At 47.1% G+C, this 21149-nt stretch overlaps 1 protein-coding gene across 6 annotated transcripts in view; it reads left to right on the forward strand.

The window, feature by feature from the left end:
* Positions 1–21149, forward strand: part of RBM33 (RNA binding motif protein 33) — a 1526085-nt gene that overhangs the window by 926131 nt on the left and 578805 nt on the right. For all 6 annotated transcript variants that reach the window (XR_011303311.1, XR_011303310.1, XM_069647955.1 and 3 more), the window contains one exon: positions 19754–19930. Coding sequence is in view for 4 of the 6 variants with exons in the window: in XM_069647955.1 (XP_069504056.1) it covers positions 19754–19930 (177 nt within the window). In the remaining 2 variants the exon portion in view is untranslated. The remainder of the gene's footprint in view (positions 1–19753; positions 19931–21149) is intronic.

Here is a 21149-nt window from a genome sequence, read left to right on the forward strand (position 1 = left end):
GAATCCACCATGAATATGAACTGCTTGTCTCCTATCTGCGCCCCTACCAATGGTTCCTCTGCTGCATCGTAGGTGGTAGATAGAACTGGACCCGCAAGTGTTCTCTGTGGGCTGTCCTATGCAGGGTTTCTCATCGCCCCCCCTTCATTAAAGACACTTCCTGAAACTACTGACACTCCGTTGTAAGATGCTGGTGCGGGGGCCCCGTTTGCTGTTGTCGCAAAAGGGTTGCCTGACGTGTACTGCATGTTGTCATTGTTTTGTGGGTCGTTCTGTGTTCTATACTGGTGCCCCTGTTGTTGCTCATTATTACTTTGGCCTGGGTTTCTCGGGTGTTGTTGTCCCATTGGAAGACCATATGGGCTCCCCGGGTGGGGATGGCCATACTGTTCTACCTCTTGGAACCCGTTATTGGGCCTGGCTCTGCACTCCCTAGAGTAATGCCCCCATCTTCCACAGTTCCAGCAACTCCCTTGTGCACCCCTAGGGCCCTGCCATCCATTTCCTCCCATTCCCCCGTACCCCGGTCCACCTCCTCTTCGGCCCCTGTACCCACCTCGTCCCCCTCGAGGGGTCCACTCTTGCCACTGCGGACCTCCGCCTTGCTCCTGCTCGTTCCACTGCCGCTGTCCTGCTCCAGCCCAATTAGTTGCCATCCTTCCTTGTATTGCTACCAGCCCCTCCTCCTCCTCCTCCTCATCTCCCTCCCTGCTGTTGGGGAGTGCGGCTACAGCCGCTGCGACCTTCACCAACTTAGTCTGCACTAGTTTTGCTTCGTCTGCCAATCTCTTCTGCGCCACCTCCTTCTCCCTTTCCTTTATTCTCTTACAATGGTGTACTATTATGCTCTGGATCTCAGGCAACCCCTTTGCTTCAATACCTGCTATCTTGTCGAGCGCCTTTTGCACTTCCTTTGGGAGCCCTCTTTTTATAATGAAGTAAAATAAAGATGTTGATTGATACCAGGGCGTGCCCGTTTCTGTTCTCCACATCTCTTGGACCCGAAAAATGTAATCCATAGCCTCCTCCCCATCATTCATTGTACACTGCATTACTGACTGTAAGTCTGGCGTATCTGGAAACGTTTCTCGCAAGGCATCCCACACCCGTGCACGCACTATGTTAAAGGAGGCCCCGTCATGGCGGTCGCAGTCTAATGTTACTCCCGGGAAACCGGCCTTGACCCATACTCTATCAGCCTGATCCCCCACTGCTGATACAAGCAAGCTCTTCACATCTCCTATCGCTAGCGGTACCCCAGCAGTGTGTTTCTCAAAGGCGTATATCCACTTACTTGCCCCTCCCGATAACGGGGGCAATAGCTTTAATAAATTGGCTTTATCCATCTGAGCCCATGGGATATAATTCGGCCTCCCTCCTCCCCTATGTATCAATGGGAGCTGTAGCCTTCCTTTTGTCGTTGCATCTACACCCGTTTTGGCTGCTGATGTTCTCAGTGATGCCATTTTCCCCACCCTATTCCTTAATCGCCCTGTCCACTTATCATCCAGTGTTCTCATTGAACATGTACCATCCACCCCTTCACTTCCCCCACCCATTGCCATGCTCAACCTGTCGCTTTCTTCTAAATCGTCCCTTATATCACATAATAGTTCCTCTCTGTCCCCTATAGGACTTTCTTCATTATCAATACCTCCCTCTCGTGTCCCTACTTCGATTATTCGTGTCGGTTCTTCCTCAATTCTGAACAGTATCTCACCTTTTTTCCACCCATCTTCAAGTGTTCTATTCTCACTCGGCGCTCTAGACGTGCGCCCTGATCTTGCTGCATTAAGTGCTGTTTGTTCACATATGTCTTTTATCCTTGCGAGCTCATCTTTCGCTATTGAGAGTCTTGATTGTAAATCATCTGTTAGCTTTTCTATGTCCACCCTTTGTGTACATGCCTGGGCTCGCTCCCTTGTACTTTCATATGGCGGGGTGCCGTTGGCCGGTGGGGTGTAGTAGTTGTCAGGGGAGGAGGGACATAAGTGGGGTCACTGTACCCTTCTGCGGGCACAGGCTTGTTTAATATCGGGTACAAGCTTATTACCTCTACTTGTGGCTCTACATTTGACAATTCTTTACCATCTTTCTGTATCATCAGTGGATTGTCAGTGGTGGAGGGTAGGTCAGGATTTAATGCTGGTGCTTTAGGCGGTGGTATCTCTTCAAATAACCTCCAGAGATCTAATATTTCCCTCCTATTGTGCAACTGCTTCCCCTTGTACTTCAAACAAATGCATGTGGCCACCATATCCAGAACACTTATCAAATGACCCTCCCTCGGGCCATATCTGGGGTAACCCCTCTCCCTTCAGCTCTGTTATCCACTGGTCATGATACTTCTTAATTCGCTCCGCGTACCCTGGTAGGTTCTTACAGATATGTGATAAGGGTGTTTCGGCCCCCATCTTTGTATTTTCCTAGTACTTCTCTGTCTCTGTGTGTCCACAATTACAATGTAAACCTATTACCAATGTGGGTTTCGTCTTCCACTTCACATTCATTAATGGGCTCCTTTGTACTCTTTCCCCCTGCCTGCGCAATGCAAAACTGGCTGTACACAGTCTCTATGTTATTCTCTTTGGGGGGGGGGCACATACAAGAGCAAACCATCACTGATTTTGACAATATTAACCCAGAGATCAAAAAGGTACACACTCACTTCACCTTGTCATTTTTGTCTTCAAGAAGCTTTATCCGGCCACACTTACCATGACCATTCAATTACCATACATTTATAACCATTTTACACACCCACAGTACCAAATTGTCTTCCGACGCATACGAGGTGCACACACCTCTCTGTAACACTCTATTCACAATTCAAGCTGCCCTCCCTTTCCTCCCTAGCCGGCTGTCCCTATTCATCTTATTCAGATATATGGATGCGCATATATATATATATATATATATATATATATATATATATATATATATATATATATATATATATATATATATATTTCTGAGGCTTGTGGAATCTGCTTAGATCACATGCTGTGCATAGGCCGACATCTAGTGGAAGCTGCGGAGTATTACAGATTGTTTTTCGAAAGTCGAAAATGGGGCGTCGACACAGGCGTGCCAGTAATACTATTCCTAGTGTGACGTCCACTGTACCCAAGATCCCTCACGCGTGTAGGATCCTCAGATTGTTTTTTTCCGCCATACTGGTCGGAAGCATCTTGCGGAGTTCCCTGGCCTTAGCCATACTTTTGGTGTTATTATAATTATAATTCTTATTCATTCCCTTCCCCACCCCAACGTCGACCCTCAACCTCGACGACGGCTGGAGAAGTCATCGACCGTCGACTGCTGCACGACGGATCTGGGCCTCGGAAGGCCGCTGGCCTCGGCCCGGGCCTAGTAGGCCGCTGGCCTCGGCCCTTACAAGTAGGGAGAGTGGGGGGTGGTACATACTCTTCACTCTTGATATATAGTTACATTTTATATATTCCTACACTTAGCAGCCCGCTGCCTTAAGGTGCGTATGGAGGGTACCCCTTTTCAATTCTGCCCCAAGTGCAATCGCAAATACCCTTGGGTCGACAGGCACGCCACGTGCAATCTCTGCTTGCCGAGGGATCACCCCGAAGCGAACTGCAGAGCGTGTAGTAGGTTTAAACCTAAGACACTTAAGGACCGTTCGACAAAGCGTTGGGCCCACCACGCCAGGCAGGAGGCCATGGCAGCGGAGGGCGCCTTCAGCGATGGCAGCGACGCCGTACTTTCGGACGGCGAGGGCATTACGGCGTCGAAAGACAGCCGACGAGCGCAGGTCCCCGACCTCGGAAGGTCGTCCGGCAGGGCGGCTATGGGGAAGACCCCCGGCGACGCAAGCGCTACACACCTAACACACACTAAACACACTAAGACCAACCGGACCTCGACGACGTCGACTTCCCGGAAAGAGGCACAAAAAGAACGGTCCGACCCGGTGTCCTCTGGGCGCTCTCGATCGAGATCGCCTCACGACGCAAGGCAATCATCCACTCTTGCCAAGAGTGCCTCGCTACACACATTAACGGAAGTTCGATAGTCGGGAGACGAAGACGACTTCCACCCCCAGGCCGCGCTCCAAGATACCGAGACCGCGGTTAACACCAGTGAGGCCCTACGCCCGAAGCACACAAATACCTCTCCAGACCCTCGGCGCCAGGCGTCGAAAGTCTCTGGGGCCTCCAAGGGACAGGGAAAACATTTTTCCACGCACGGGGAGGGGGGGAAACAGCGGAAAGCACAGCCTTCCACCCCTAGGCAGACAAGCAAACACAAGTCTACCCTTGAAAAGTCCCATAAATCATCACCTGCGAAAGTAATACCCTGTTCCAGGGAATGGTCCAGTGAAGACATAGACAGGGTTATGTCTAGGATGTCTTCCTTGGCTGATTTTTATGATAAGAACCCAGAACACTTTCTTTCATATAACCCTCAAGGGGCCACACCCTCAGGCTCCTCCGATCCTATCCCGCTAAGTAAAAAGCCCCGGTTCGAAAGACCTGAACCCTTCGAGGTTCAGCCTTACTCCACTCCATATTCTACTCCACTCCCCAGTTACCAGGGACAAGTTTTCCCTGAAGAGGACCAGGAGTTTAACATTATGGAAGAACAAACCGGGACAGATTACTATGCAGAGGATGAGGACCTGGAGGAGGGAGAAGATGAGCAGGAAATTTACAGAGTAGATTCCCCAGTACAAAGCGAAGCCCCAGTTACTGACTCTCCAGTTGATAACCAGCCCCTCCTTAACGAGGTTCTCGCTCGAGCAGCGGAACACTTCCACATCGACACCCACGGTGTACAGGAGGAAAGGGACTTCGCGGAGGAGTTTGTAGGAGAGAGAAGACCGGTCGCTCAGACCATCCCTATCCTCAAATCCATCCAACGAAGAATAGATCCTTCCCTGGTGAATCCGAACCTCACCAGAGCTGTCAACCCCAGAATTGAAAAGATTTTCCGGGCAGCCCAGTCTGACCCTCTGTATATAAGGGGACATCTTAAACCAGATTCCCTAGTGGTTACCAACACTAGAAAAAGGGCTGGCACGCCCTTATCTTCATCAGAAGCTCCTCCCGACAAGGAGAGCAAAAAACTTTACGGGTTTGGCAGGAAGGTAGCCTCAACGTCCGCCTACCAAGCAAGGATTGCGAATTCCACCACCCTGTTGGCTAGTTACAATTGCCATCAATGGGAAGAAGTCGCGGCGCTCATTGCCTCTGCTCCAGAACCGTTAAAGGGCCAGCTGGCTCGAATCTCGGCAGAGGGGAGAGCCGTGTCTGGTTGCATTTTAAAAGCAACTTTCGACGCCGCTGACAACGCAGGGAGATTGATAGCAGAAGGTACTGTTCTCAAGAGACATGCGTGGTTACGGCAGTCGGGATTCAAGACAGAAACCCAGGCTTCTTTAATAGACAAGCCAGTGGAACCCGACCTATTGTTTGGGAAAGCGGTCGAAGACGCACTTAAAAATGCCAAAGATGAATGAGACTCTCAAATCCCTTGGCCAGCTTACCAACAAACCCCCTAACCAGAGGGGGAACAGTAATTTTCGTCGCCCACGCGGCCAAAATTCACAAAGAGGCAACTATGCCCAGGGACAGGGTACACAATGGAATAACAACCAGCAGTCTACCCAGAGTTACGGCAGGGGTAACAAGAGAGGTCGTGGAAAAGGCAGAGGCAGCCCCAACAAGGGAGGTGGCACGCCTCCACCAAAACAGTGACGCTCAGTTCAGGGTCCCTTGCCACGCAACCCCAGTAGGGGGACGCATTTCCACCTTCACCCAGGCTTGGGAAGGGATCACCTCAGACAGATGGGTGCTGTCAACAGTATCCGCAGGATATTGTATAGAACTACTGCAGCGTCCCCGGAACCATCCTCCACGACAAAGAGTGCACTCCCTAGAGCATCAAAGGATCCTTCTCGAGGAGATCGCCATTCTGCTAGAAAAGGACGCGATAGAACTCGTCCCAGGACACCAGGTAAACAAGGGTATCTATTCAACTTACTTCCTTGTGCCAAAGAAAGATTTGACAATGCGCCCAGTATTGGACTTACGGCCTGCCAACAAGTATGTCAAGCCCCAAAAATTCCGTATGACCACGCTACAAGAGGTAATCCCCCTCCTAAAAAAGGGGGATTACATGGCAACCTTGGATATGAAAGATGCTTATTTTCATATTTCCATGCTCCCAGCGCACAGGAAGTACTTGCGCTTCAAGGTGGACAGCCGCCACTACCAATTCAAGGTACTGCCCTTCGGGATAGCCTCAGCACCAAGGGTATTCACCAAGGTACTGGCGGTGGCGGCTGCACACCTACGCAGGGAAGCAATCCCGGTGTACCCTTATCTGGACGACTGGCTCATAACGGGGGAAACCCCGGGAATTTGCAGGTCAAACATTCAGAGGACTATCGACCTCCTCCACGAATTAGGCTTCTCCATCAACGAGAAAAAGTAAAGTCTGGTGCCAAGCACCTCAAAACAGTTTCTAGGAGCTATCCTAGATACTCAGAAAGGATTGACCTTCCCTTCGGAAGAGAGAATTCGGAATATACTTCTGCAAATTCCGTATTATCAGTCAGGTCAACAGATAACAGTACGCAAAGCTATGCGGTTACTGGGCATGATGGCGTCATGCATTTACCTGGTCCCCCACGCGCGTCTGCGCATGCGTCCCATGCAGGAATGGTTGGCGAAACAGTGGTCTCAGGCAAGTGGTCATTGGGACGATCTAGTGGTCGTTTCGCCAACACTCGTACAGAGCCTACACTGGTGGACAAGAGAGAATCTCGCAAAGGGGAAACCCTTTTACGATCCCGAAGTACAAGCCGTGGTGACTACAGATGCATGCCTGACTGGGTGGGGAGCTCACCATCTCCACCACACAGCTCAGGGTCTCTGGTCTCACTCAGTAGCCAAGAACCACATCAATCTGCTAGAGCTTCTGGCAGTATTCCGAGCGCTAAAGGCGTTCGAGCCCCATCTACTGAACTTGTCGGTGCAGGTCAGGACGGACAGCACGACAGCCATGTTCTATCTGAACAAGCAAGGGGGGACTCGTTCGCCAAATCTGTCCAAGCTTGCCCAGAAAATATGGATATGGGCACTCAGACGGAACATCTTCCTGTCATCGCAACATGTTCCAGGGGAGCTCAATTCCCTAGCAGATACTCTAAGCAGAGACTCCCTCCCAGAAGAACACGAATGGGTCCTTCACAGAGACGTAGTAGAAGATCTCTTCTCTCAGTGGGGTTTCCCCACTATAGACCTATTCGCCACAAGCGAAAACAAACAATGCCCAGGATTTGCATCCAGGTTCCCCCAGCCAGACTCCCAAGGGAATGCCCTGTGGATGAACTGGTCAGGGATGTTTGCGTACGCTTTTCCACCAACTCCTCATCAGGAAGGTGGTGTACAAGATGAACAAGGAATCGATGACGCTCATCCTAGTTGCTCCCATGTGGGCGAGACAACCATGGTTTCCACACCTACGCAGGATGGCGGTGTGCGAACCCATCAGACTCCCAGCCTGGTACAACCTACTGTCCCAGCAACAGGGTCAAACAGTGCATCAGAAACCCAACTCTATGAACCTAGCAGCATGGCTCCTGAAGTCATAGAGTTTGGACATCTCAAATTACCACAGAGGTGTATGGACATTCTAAAGGAGTCCAGGAAACCAAATACAAGGCACTGTTACTTTGATAAGTGGAAAAGATTCGTTATCTGGTGCCAGAATAAACAAATCAACCCGGTTGATTGCACTCCTTCCAACGTTGTAACATACATGCTCCACCTGCTGGATGCAGGGTTGGTTTTTAACTCGCTGAAAGTACACCTGGCAGCCCTCTCGGCTTACACCACATCCCATAACAAGGTCTCGTGGTGGAAAGTACCAGTGGTTAAAGCCTTCATGGAAGGAGTAAAGAGACTTCACCCTCCTATTTCGAACCCACCGCCAGGATGGGACCTCAACGTGGTGCTAGCTAAGCTCATGGGACCCCCATTCGAACCCATGCATAAAAGTAGTCTCAAACACCTGACTTATAAAACGGCCTTCTTAGTAGCCATTACCTCCATAAGAAGGGTCAGTGAAATTCAGGCTCTGTCAGTGCAGGATCCTTTCTTTACTATCCACAAGGACAAACTGGTTTTACGCACACACCCTAGGTTCTCACCTAAATTCATATCCAAGTTCCATGTAAACCAGTCCATCGAGCTTCCGGCTTTCTTCCAAAACCCGCAAAGCTCGGCTGAGGTGAAACTACACACCCTAGATGTGCGTAGGGCGGTCCTATACTATGTAAATAAAACCAGACCGCTAAGGAAAACAGATCAACTGTTTGTCTCCGTAGCTACAGGCAGAGAGGGGGATCGCGTCTCTAAGGGCGCTATCTCGAAGTGGATTATCAACTGTATACAGCTATGTTACTCTCTTTCTGAAAAGACTCTGCCTTTTACGCCAAGGGCCCACTCTACTAGAGGCATTGGTGCCACTCTGGCTTTCATTGCAAATGTTCCCCTCGACACCATTTGCAAAGCGGCTACTTGGAGCTCTATTCACACTTTTACTCAGCATTACTGCATTGACACTCATTCCAAGACAGATACACAAGTGGGACAAGCGGTTCTAAGACACCTGTTTGCTCATGACCCTTCTCACATCCCACCTCCTTCTTCTGGTACTGCTCGCTAATCTATGCACAGCATGTGATCTAAGCAGATTCCACAAGCCTCAGAAGGGATACATTACTCACCGTAATCGTATTTCTGATGCTTGTATCTGCTTAGATTCACATGCGACCCACCCTTCCTCCCCTCCGAGAGAAGGCGCATGATTGCTTGTAGTCTTACCTTTCTGTCTATCTGCTTGGATTATCTGTACTCACGCTACTCCTCATGCTTCCTCATGTCAGAAAAAATACAATCTGAGGATCCTACACGCGTGAGGGATCTTGGGTACAGTGGACGTCACACTAGGGATAGTATTACTGGCACGCCTGTGTCGACGCCCCATTTTCGACTTTCGAAAAACAAACTGTAATACTCTGCAGCTTCCACTAGATGTCGGCCTATGCACAGCATGTGAATCTAAGCAGATACAAGCATCAGAAATACGATTACGGTGAGTAATGTATCCTATATATATATATATATATATATATATATAATATATGTCTGCTCTTCCCTCTTCTAGTAGGACTCTCTCTTTTACTTCCTCCCTAACGTTTTGTACTGATCTCACTTTTAATTTCCCCTCCAACCCTAAAGAAAAGAATAGAAAGAAGAAATAGCAGTCACTAATATATTCTCCGTGTCCCCCTTTGCCAGACACTTTTATCTTATTTTCCACTTCTTCATATATCCCCAGTACTAGTCAAGATAGCACTATGCGGCGCCGCCTTCCACCCCCTTTCGGAGCTAGGTTCCCGTCACTTTTATCTCTTATTCACCTCTTAATCCTAATGGCCATATGCAAAGAAAAAGCAAAGAAAGTTTAGGATGATCCTTAGTAGATCTGCGTAGCCCCCTTTTCTACCCCTCTTCGTTCTCTGTCCTAAATTTCTTCCTCCACTCCCTTTATGATCACTCGCACTCAATACTCACGTACCCGTCTTGAACAGATAGTCTCCGAAACTGGGTCCGTCCAGGCAGTGTTGCCGTCCGCTCAACAGACAGCCCCGGCTCCGGCGAGCGGTACTCAAAGGGGATTTTTCAACCGGGATCCCGTACCCTCTCTCTATTGAGTGCGCACTTCTTAGTGCACCGGTCGCCGTTGGCGGGCAGCCTCCCGGAGCCGGCGCACCGTGCGTATCCTTTTTCGACCGGAGATTCTCGTGCCAAAAGGGGACGGTAATGTTAGGTCGGGAAATAATAATAATAATAATAATGATCACGCTTTCGGGGTCACCACTGAAGGCAAGCGTCCCCAGCCAGCACGATCCGCCCCGCAATGAGGGACAATGACGGACTCGTTCAAGTCGGGAATAAAGCCAAGACAGAGTGCGGGTGAGCTTAAATGAGAGTTTATCAATCGGAATAGGGCATGCAAAGAACTCTGCAAACTCTGAGAGCGCTCTGTCTGACAATAGCAAAGACAGGCGTATTTATTTACAAAAAACGTCATCAGTACCTACATACTATGAGGGGCACAAGTTCAATGGGATTGGGTGGCGATGACTAGCTATAGGTGCTGCTGCGATGTGGTTGGCCTTGGCTGGAGAACGTCACTTGTCAGCCTCGTGGGTTGGGCTGGGCCTGGCAGGTCAGCTGAGTTCATCCGGGCGGTGTTGTGCCATTGTGGCCAGTGTCAGAGATGAATGTCTTTTCCTGACTTATTTGCCCTATGCCATGCACACCACAGTCATTCAGTCATTGCAATGTTATCTCCTTTAGTAAGTCTATCAATAGGTTATCCTACAGGTTAATGCAACACAGGAGGAATGCACCTTGTGAGGGGTTTGATGGTGATTTATCCGTGCATGGTTACCAGTGTCCTGTTTGACCGGTACCATAGGTCGTGGAGCTAAGTATCTGGGCATTGGACGGGCGGTACATGTCTTTCTGTCTCGTTTGAAGTTATTATGAATGGGCTGTTGTGTGTTGCCGCAGTATTGGTTGTCTTCGTTGCACCGGGTCATAAGTGTGAGGTGTTCCGGGGGATTGTGGGGTTTACGAGGGGGCGCCTAGGATTTGTGTATTCAAGCGGAGGTTTACTGCTGGGCTGTAAATAATGCAGGTGGCAGGCCGTGGCCTTGGGTGCTGTAGCAGGGACTACAAATCTTTGAAGCGGCTCCAGCCTAGTTGGGGGAGGTGGAGCAGCGTGGCGCATGCCTTAGCTCTCTTATTTGGCAGACTTTGCAGGGTGTGGGGGGGGGGAGAATGGCCTTGCACATATTCACAAAGGTATTTTTCTCGTGTGTTGCCGCATCATAAACATTTGAACATTCTTATAATACTCATTTGGATCACTTGAAAACATACATTTCAACTCACTACATGTCTCTCGAATATAGTCAGTCTAAGCACCTTACTAGTACATTATATTTTAACAATTACGGCATTTAGTAATATGCATATATATTTGCATTACGCGAGGTAGTAGTGTGGTTGGTGGAGCATAGAGAACGAGACCCGCCATTGTCCGCGGCGGTAATGGCATATAAGGGCTGTAGAGCCGTATGTACAGTTGCATTCGTCCTCCCCTACACTCTAGCAGCATTAGTTCAGTTATGGCGCGGGACCGCGGGGTGTATGGTTCATTTGCACACCCCTGCAGGGGTGTGGGTCCTCCATTGCTGGTGTCATGTAAACATGCGTTTCATACAATAATTACACAATTTTACAGGTTTCTTTAGTAGAAGTAGTTTTATGGAAAGGATACACGTATTACGGGTAGTTTTTGACATTCGTATTTGGGTATTTTTCTGCTTTCATCGGATGACCATTCTACAGTTCTCCCCACCACCCAGGCCTCGCTGACCGGGTCATGCTGGGAGCAGTGATACACTGTGGACGGTGAAATGTTAGTGTTAGTATCTTATGCTAGCTCATGTCCGTTTTGTTCGTGGGAACGGGCTCACAGCGGATCTGCCAGGGTGCTGCAGCGACAGGGATAATTGAAACTCTCCGAGGGTGGGGGCCGCGCTACAGGCCCATCCATCTTTGATAGGCAAAATGGTTTCTGGGCCTAGCTAAATTCAATACGTGTGGGCGATGTCTTCAGCAGGTGAACCCTCCACCACCTGGGCCCAGGTGGTCTGAGGGGACGCCCAATGAGCCATGGCCCTCACCTGGGGAGGGGATGTAGGCAAGGAGGGTTTTTTGGACCACTCCTCCCCTACACTGCGTTCACAGATACAGTAAAGCACCCGAGGTTGCCATTTTTGTCAAAATCGTCCCGGTCTTCTTTTTTCACCATTTCTTTGTGAAAAGGTCCTTCTTGAGATTTACTCTGCGCGCCAAACCAGGTTTGGTCCCATTGTTTGCTTTGCCTTTGGCGGGATTCAGGAGTGATGCCCGCCTCAGGTTCCAGGCTGTCTGGGGTAGGCAGGAATTGAGGGAGGTGCCCGGAACGCCCTGTGCTAGGAGACCCAAAAGCACTCTGTTGTGATTGGCCGGCTGACTGTCAGGCAAGGACAGCCACCCTGCTGGATGACTTGACACCTAGGCTGGAATGAATGGGAGAATTGAATAAAAGGCGAGGCTTTTGGCTTGGAAGGCAGAGTCAACCACTGGGCGAAGGAACCAAAGAAGAACTTGAAGAGGATGCCTGCTGCAACTCAGGAGTGGTCCAGGGACTATTGGTTCGCCCGGTGAAGCCCTGCTGCTGTCCTGAAACTCCAAATTCGTATCGACAGAGAAGCCCCTGCAAGGACGACTTCTCCCTTTGAGTTGGTTGGACCAATTCACTCCAAAGTAAGCCACCTGGACATCCATCTCGGAGTTGGTTAAATTTCAGAATTGCTGCTGGAAACAGTATAGCCAGGGAGAGGAACACCAGATTGTGTGCGTTGCTATTAAGCTGGCCTAGAAGCAGGACTGACGAAGCCTGAGCCCCCTCAGCAGAGTTTCCCGGACCCCAGAAGCAACAAAAGTCCATCTCAACAGCCAAGAACCACAGTGATGCTATTTGCGGTAGACGCGAGGAGCTGAAACACCGAACAGCCACTGAAAGTGAAGTTTGTCGGTTGCAAGTTTTGACCGTCCCAGTGCAGTGCAGGAGTCACCCGACGTCCTCCCTCTTGTCCCCACGACTGAGGACCAAGAACAATGAGATCTGCAGAGCTGCACAGGAACAAGTTATCTGGTGCATCTTTTCTTCATTTTAAAGGTACTGTACAAAGTCTGAGAAAACTTACCTCCTTACTGTAGAGTTGCTTGCATCTTCTACTACTCACAAGTCTAATCAGCTTGTGACCATACATTTGATTCTTTTCTTCAAAGACTTCTAAAATATTGTGCAAATACTTTCTACTTACCTACAAAGAAGTGCTTCAGCTCACATAGACTTTTGCCTATTGACCTTGGCTTAGCCTCTTTTACTGAATGACTCTTATTGGGGGAATCTGAAAGTATTTGCCTGCTTAAGAATATTTGTGGTCTCTTGTTTGTTCCAAATCATCTTTTCCTTTGACTTATTACTATATGATTCTGAATGCAACAGTGATATATTAATGTCCCCAGCACCATAGCAATTGAAGTCACTTGAGGGTGTTGGTAGTGTCGGTGGGTCATCCCAAAAGGGTATCTAATGATTTAGAGATCTTAATAGTGCGTATTTCATGAAGTGTATTTGAGTGTTACTGTTATATTGCTCCCTTCTGAAGAAGGCTTATTCTAACTGACTGATAAATTAATAATTGTTTATTCAAGAAACACTGACTATAAGTTTATTTGAATACTTGTAACTGTAAATCTCTGTGTAACTCCACTACAGCTCACATTGACCCCTCTTAGCCTGGCTGCTGAACACGCTACCAAAACTGTGTAGTACAAAGGTTGGGTTTCCTGTACCTGTAGTCAGTTGTTTGTAGTGTTCCCAGAGGGTACTGCATGCAAACTTTGCTTAACAAGGAGATGTGCAACAAAGTTACTGGTAAGTATAAATGTGGTGTTATATTTCTGGTAAAGTTGCTCAGACCAAAAAGCAATGGTATGTAAGGCTACAAAGAGACTTGTTCTCAGTGTTATCCTATACAGACAGAGGCAGACCAATGCTTTGCGTTTACTTACCCCACCCCCCCGCCCACTTCCCCCACGCCCGACTCAGATTTTCCCAGAGTACTGGATCGACTGAATGGGGGCCGCTGGAGGTTGGTTTTCCTGCAGTTTGTTCCAGTGAAAGGTGGCCAGGATCTGTGGGTCTCTCACACAGCAGGTCTTTTGTTTTTTTTCCCCAAGATCAATACCCTTCTCACTCCTCACCCGAGGTCTTCCGAGGTATCTTCGGATGAGATATCCTTTTTCCTTTCTCTCCAGGCACTGGTAATATTCTTTCGAGGGGATTGGGTCCTCCGACGTATTCCATATCTATGACGGGGAATTCCACAGCTGTGCTGCGGACATTACATGTCATAGATATGGAATACGTCGTCGGACCATCCCATCGAAAGAACGTTACCAGGTAAGAAAGTAACTTGTTCTTCTCCTCTTCTTGAAGAGGTAAGGACGGGCTCCCCCGGATGCCACTTTGCCTAGTAGGCAGTCTGCCCGGCAGTAGGGACTCCGGGGAGCCCACCTCAGACCAGAGAAAAGCAAAGGCTAAAAAACCCTGGTGTTGACACTTGCGGTGGTTGTAGCTGTGTGGCATACAGTGATGTGAAATTCTTGGAAGAACTGAGGTGCCTTATCTCAAAACAGGAACTGCACTACAGGTCCCAGCATGCAAGAGAAGTAAGCTGGAATACAGTGCGGTGAACAGTGAACAATTCCGGGAGGACAAAGTCAGCAGGCGTCCGGGAATGAAACAAACTATGTGAAGTCTGCAAACAAGGAAAACTGGAGCAAGCCGGTAAACTGAAACCAAGCAGGTTTCAAGAGGAGGGTTGCACACGGGACGCAGAAATGCTGGGAAAGCAAGGAAGGTAGCAGGAAAGGGAAAACGGAAGGTAAGTAGAAGGCAATGAGGACATGTGGAAAGAACAGGATGCTGTTCAGCAATATACTTGGCGTCTAACTGCAAAGAGTTGCAACATGTCGGCATGTAATCCCGGTGAATGGATATAGTGATGGCGGCGGCCATGATGAGAGACTAGACCACTACTTCACGTACTGTGACTGACGTAATGGAATAGTCAGTACCTCCTCCAACAATCCCATAACCGTCGGGGTCGGATCGTGACAGCGGGTGCAAGGATTCTTCCGGTCTAGTCCAAGAGCAGAGTGCAACCGTTGGCAATGGACAAATGCAGAAGGCACTGATGCAGACCTCTTCAGGACACTTAATAAGACGGGGGAAGGTGAGTTTCAGTGATGGCCACCATACATTGGCGATGGCAGGCGTCCTTCCATACTTTTGTATCCCCCTAGTATTTTACACTTGGGATTTTTGTGTTTTTCTAGTTTGCACATTTGTGTTTACCGTGTATGGTTACTAAACGTGGCTAGTGCCCTAAAATGGCCAGACCACAAGATTATTGCTTGTTATTTGGTCTTATTGTTTGGCCTTCTTCGTACATTCCCATGTCAGGAAATCCCATATAATGTTATGCACGTGCCTGGGAGAAACACAGCTTTTGCTGGCTAATGTGCTCAGGAAGGGGGTGGGGACTGTCTGGTCCCACTCCACATCTGTGGTTCCTGAAAGTTTAGGTGTGGGACTTTAGTGAAACCAACAATGGTCCCTGATTGGACCACTGCTGGCTGTTTGAATAATGCAGATTCTTATCTTTGGTGAGCTTAGACTTGCTTCCAGGCTGCATTTTGGATAAGAAGACTCCGCCTGCAGCCATTTCTTCAGATCAGCGTTGAAGCCAAGAATCCTGTGGAGAAGAACAGCCAACTGAAGACCTTGTGTAGTGTCCTAATTCTGTTTACACAGAACACTGTGATTTAAAGTTGGTAGTTGATATAAGTTGCCTATTATTTTTAAATATGGAAACAGACACTGTGTCTACTGTTAAGGGAGTTTTCCTGAAGTCCACCTAGAGGTAAGACTCTATAAAACTATCAACTTGGTGTACAGGTCCTCACCTCTTAGTATAGGTCAGTACTACCCACATGATCAGAGGGCAGAGCAGCCAGGCTCATTTTAGGAGTAGGATGTGAGCTGTAGGTAAGTACACTGAACCCAGTAAATACAATAGTCCAAAGAAACTCATACACACTGAAAATTATAATAAAGTATATTTGTTTTACATACACAAGGTAGGTAAGAAAATATTCTTTTAGATTAACCAAAACACATAGGAAATATGAACAATACGTTTCAATGGTGGCTGCTTCAATAGTAGTTGCTCACGCTTAAAATTGTTTCAGAAAATACTAATGATTGCACACCCGCATTTGTTACAGAGAAATAGGTCCATTCATTTATAAAGTCACACACATCTTGTAGGAAGGAAAAGGGTCCCCAGCAACACTGCCCATAAGGAGGTGTCCTGCAATAGTAAAATACAGATGCCTTTAAGGGTTATGAAGTAAAATAGACTGATACATGTCCCCAACAGGGTAGGAGTGGGATGAGGGAGTCCAGAGACTGTGATGGGAGCAGGTGGGGGGAGCCCAGGGAATATACTGTGGTCCGTATGCGGCGACGGTGCGCAATAGTTCAAAGCCATTTGGATTTACTGTCCATTTGGCATTGGGGGGAGGTGGGGAATGGTCTGCCCACAGTTTGCTCAGGGGGTGAGGGGGGGCAAGGCAAAACAAATTGAAGGCCACTGATTTATGTCAACTGTACATGTTTATTATTGAGTGTTGTGTGCAATATTATCACCTGCTTGTTAAATTGTTTAGTACATGTTTTGGGCCTAGAATAAATATTATATTTTTGTACATTTCTGTCTAAATTGAGTTATTGTGTGCTTCACGGTGTGGACTGATTGTGGACCCCTGCCCCCACTCGCACACTCCTGAGAATAGCCTTGCATGCTCTTCATTGCTAGCTTGATTGGGTGTTGGCTAAGCTCTGAGTTTCACTGTTCACTATAACTATGGTGGCCTCCTAAAATCTGTCCACCAGGCCAGATTCTAGAAATCAATATAAACAGTTGATTTGTCGTGGCACAGGATTATTCGGATGATATTCTGCTTATCCTTGACCTCAGTGAAAATGACTGCCATAACTCTTCATCCTACTGAAATTGTCTGTTAGCTATACACAGTTGGATGCAAGGCAACATTTGAAAGATTGACATGTCCAAAATGCAGATAATAGTCATGAGTAGTGTGACGGATCAAGGATATTAGTCCCTTCTCCCCAGTGGCGAGCAACCCCCTTTGAGGCTAGGGAGGTGAGGCTGCTACGCAAGACCATCTCCTAGGGGTCTGGGAAGTGGGGCGTCACTGGGAGTGACTCTCCCCCTTCGGGGACAATGACTGGTTCTCATGAGGAAGGATAGCTCAGGGGCAACATGTTTGTCTTGGAAGCAAGACAACGCAGTGCAGTACAGGTTTGAATCCCGATCCTGCGCTTAGAAACTACTTGATGGTATTAAGCGCTTTTTAAATGAAAAATTATAAATTATAAAAATGAACTCCCTGGATCAAGCACCAGTTCAGCACATGTAGGACTGCCTGTTATGAAGGAATAATGAGTCGTCCTTACATTTGCCTGCAGGGAATGCTGAAGCAAACCAGTCATAAAAAGGAAAAGATGGCTCTTTAAGAAGAGACCTGTATTTAATTGCGACGAGTGGTGAGTGTGTCTGGTGCGCAGGAAGTGCACCGTGGAGAGTTAGAGCCAGAAGCAAGCCGCGGAGCCTGCGACTTCTGTAAAGATGAAGAACGCCAACTTGAGATGCTGCAGGGTTGGCGAGTCCAGCAATGGTGAAGCTGTTGGGAGCAGAAGAGTCTCTTGCAAGGTGGTGTGACCACAACCTTATTGTGGGTGGCGAGGCACTCATTTAACAACACTGACCATCCGAACTGGGAGCTCCAGCAGTTCCCTACCATCAGTGTCTGTAGACAGCCGCAGTCTGCTGCATAGCCAAGAACTGAACACTGGTAAAACCAAAGACCGAGAAACCAGACAACAAAGTCTATTACCTGAGCAGGTGACAAGCCCTGAGAGGTTCCCCTGCATACACAAAACTACCGGGGTGAACATTTGAAGCGATTGGCCGCCAGGGCAACAGAATGAGTGGAGAAACTTGTCCCAGTCATACGGATGAGATTCAAACAATAAACCATCCTAACTGGAATTGCGAGAAGCCAGTAAAGCATTTGGCAAATAACCCTGTATGGGAAGTGAAGACTAGAAACAAATTTGCTGGGAAGAAGGGGAAATACTCCATGATTACTGGGTGGATGAGTGCAGAGAACATGCCACAAATGTGTAAATGTGTTGTGCGATAAGACTGTCAGGTGAACAGTATAAGAGAAGTAATATTCCAATACAGGAAACCCAGGAGAGGGGGAGACTAAAATTGGATAATGTCATATCAAACATAGGAGAGTTTTGAATTTAAAGACTCTGAGATCTACGACCGAAGACAAGAATGTGAGACTGTCTCAAGGAACTCTGTCATAAGCTTATCACTAGAGTGCAAGGTCCAGGAATGTTTTGGAAGAGCTAGAAGAGCTCATGAAGGAGATATCATGAGAACATCCAAAAAGATGGTCTTAAATGCATGTTTGAAAGAGAGACTTCTATCACGAGAATATGAGTAGACGAGCCAGGAGAAGAGACATTCTTTTTGCCTTCTTTGAGTTGTTCATATTCGTGGTAGGGCCAGGTATAGTTGGGTTTGTTCTGAGGACCTTTATTTTGACTTCCGGATGACAGATGAGCACCTTTTAGTTATTTAAATAGGCTGGGTAATCTCTTTAGATAATAGTGTAAAATAGTCCTTTTTCTAAATGTCCTTGGTGTGTCCGACTCCTTCTTTTGACCCGCCACAGTGGGCAAGCAGGCGCAAAAGCTTTTTATTTTTGGACATCTCATCTTGGAGCATGCCTTCAGCCCACTGCCCAGGATAAGCGTTCAGATTCATTCAGGACTCAGATTGGCTCCTCCGTGCTGCTGTGAGAAAGGGATTGTATAACCTGCATTCATAAAACAAACTTCCTTCTTGAACAATTTTATTAGCAGCTCCAGGTGACAAATGTATTAGTGCTTACCCTTTTGGATGGCATTTATTGCACATGCCTGGGCCTGCCAAACATATATAAAACTGCTGACTACAGAATGCCGCTTCTCCCCTACTATTGAGATTTATTTGGGCTGGCAACAGTTCTCCAGATAAGGTTTTGAAGTGGGAGTATTTTACTCCCATTGTACTCCCTATTTTTGAAAGTTTGGAGAAAAATTATTTTTAGGGAGTAGTCCCGTTCCCAATAGGAGTATTTTATAATAGAGTAAACATATGTTCAACTATAAAAATGTTTTTGTGGGAAATACATTGTTGCACCAAGTTATTCATGCACATTAAAGATGCATTTCACCTCTTCTCTAATGATAGTGTCTTCCAGTGGTTCTACACACACTTCTGACGCAAACATATACACTGAGCAGTTTGGATGAAAGCTGCAGCATAAGCTCCTATTTGTCAATTTCCCTTTTTTATTGGGAATATTTTTACTCAGTATTTTTATTTTTTTGGGGGTATTTGCCTATTTTTAGGGAGTAAAAGTGGCTGATACAGCCCTTATCTGTAGGGCTGGCTGGCAAACTCACTCCAAAAGCACTACACTGGTTTCCCTTGGAGAGCTAAATACCAGTAAGTCTCTGTAAAATCCACAGAACATGGTGCAGTATCAGACCTTCATTTGTGATGCAAAGTGTTCATAGATGCACACCCAATTAACCAGAAACCATGTTGTTGGAACAGTGCCCTTTATAAGAAATCCAAACGTTGCTCTCCACGACCACAACCTTCATGATATACTTTAAGCTTGTAGAAATGTGCTTGGATCACTGTCAAGTCTTGATTATTTTTAATACTGTTTTTTTTTGGCCTTTTATAACATATCAAAGAGAATACCCCTTTTAACATCCATGTTAAAATGAATGGTAAAGGAATGGTGCAAGCCAGTTTATTACTGATATTTGAAAGCTAAGTACCTCTTTTTCACTTAAGGGCCCCTTGCATCATGCTCTGCCACCGCCGCCACTGCATCATCTCTCTGGTCCCCCACCGCCACTGTTGCCAGTATCTTTATCACCGTTCAGACCTCATCTGCAGAATTCACAGCCGCAACAGAACAGTAATCGAATGCAGTTACAGCAGCGCCAGGGACCTGGGAAACCAAGACATGTATGTATAAAAGCTAAAAAGGGTTGTTGGTGTCACTGAGCTAATCTTTTTGTCAATTTTGTATACATTTTATGCGAAGAAGTGTGGCATTACCAGTATCTGGTAGGAGGGAGACGTAACACAAGATCGTGTGATAAACATGAAGTACATAATTATCCCCTCACACTTGTGCGCTCAAATGCATGTAATTTTTCAATCACTAAAAACATGCAATTTATTGTTAGTCTCACTATGAGTGGTTTTAATTTTGAAACTTATTTGGTAAATATTACATCATATTCGTAAGTTACATATGTGCAATCATTAACAGCCAACAACCTCTTGGTGCACATGCCTTTTGTTTTGCCAACACAATGGCTTCCCCTAGGCTAGTTACACTATACCTGGTTATTACCCAAAATATTCATAACCTTTGTTCTTAATGTGTTTTGATTTGTCAGTGTTAGGCAAGAGTGTAGGCAGTACCCTTTGGGTGCACTACAACAACCCTGACCACCTAGCAATAGGAACCCAACCTTTGGTATAAGTCTGTGCTACACAAGTTGGTAGCGTTTTCAGCATCCAGGCGTATCTCAAGAGGGGTCAATGTGAGCAATAGGCGAGTTGCAGAGATTCACAGTGACAAGTATTCAAAAACTTACACACAAGGTTTCGTGATTAAACAATTATTAATTTATTTAACATTCAGTTTGTATAAGCCTTCTTCAGAAGGGGCAATATAATAGTAACGCACAAATACACTCCAAAATACACTTAGTTTCTCCAAATCAGCAAGTACCCATTTGGGATGGCACAGAGACCATTCCTACACCCTCAGGTGACTTAAATAGCTAGGACACTGTTGACATTAATATATCACTGTTGCATTTAGAGCAATACTTGGGAGTATTTCAAAGAAAAAAGGTTATTGGAACAAGACAAGAGATTTCTCAAATATTCTGAAGCGGGGAAGTACTTTTGGTAACCCCCAATGCAAAGCAAGTTAACCCCTTCCTGGAAGGAAGACATAACGCACAGTTGGAGAGAAGAAGATTCATTCAGGGAGCCAAGCCAGGCCAAAGTCAATTGAAGAAAAGTCTAGGTGAGCTGAAGCAATTCTTCCAGGTAGGTAAAAGTCTTGCACAATGTTTGAGAAGTCTTTGTAGAAATGAAGAAATCAAAGCAGGACCACAAGCTGATTAGGCTTGTGAGGTAAACGAGGTGTTGGCAACTCTACAGG

The sequence above is a fragment of the Ambystoma mexicanum genome, chromosome 2q (assembly GCF_040938575.1).
Source record: "Ambystoma mexicanum isolate Mex_15411 chromosome 2q, UKY_AmexF1_1, whole genome shotgun sequence".
NCBI lineage: Eukaryota > Metazoa > Chordata > Amphibia > Caudata > Ambystomatidae > Ambystoma > Ambystoma mexicanum.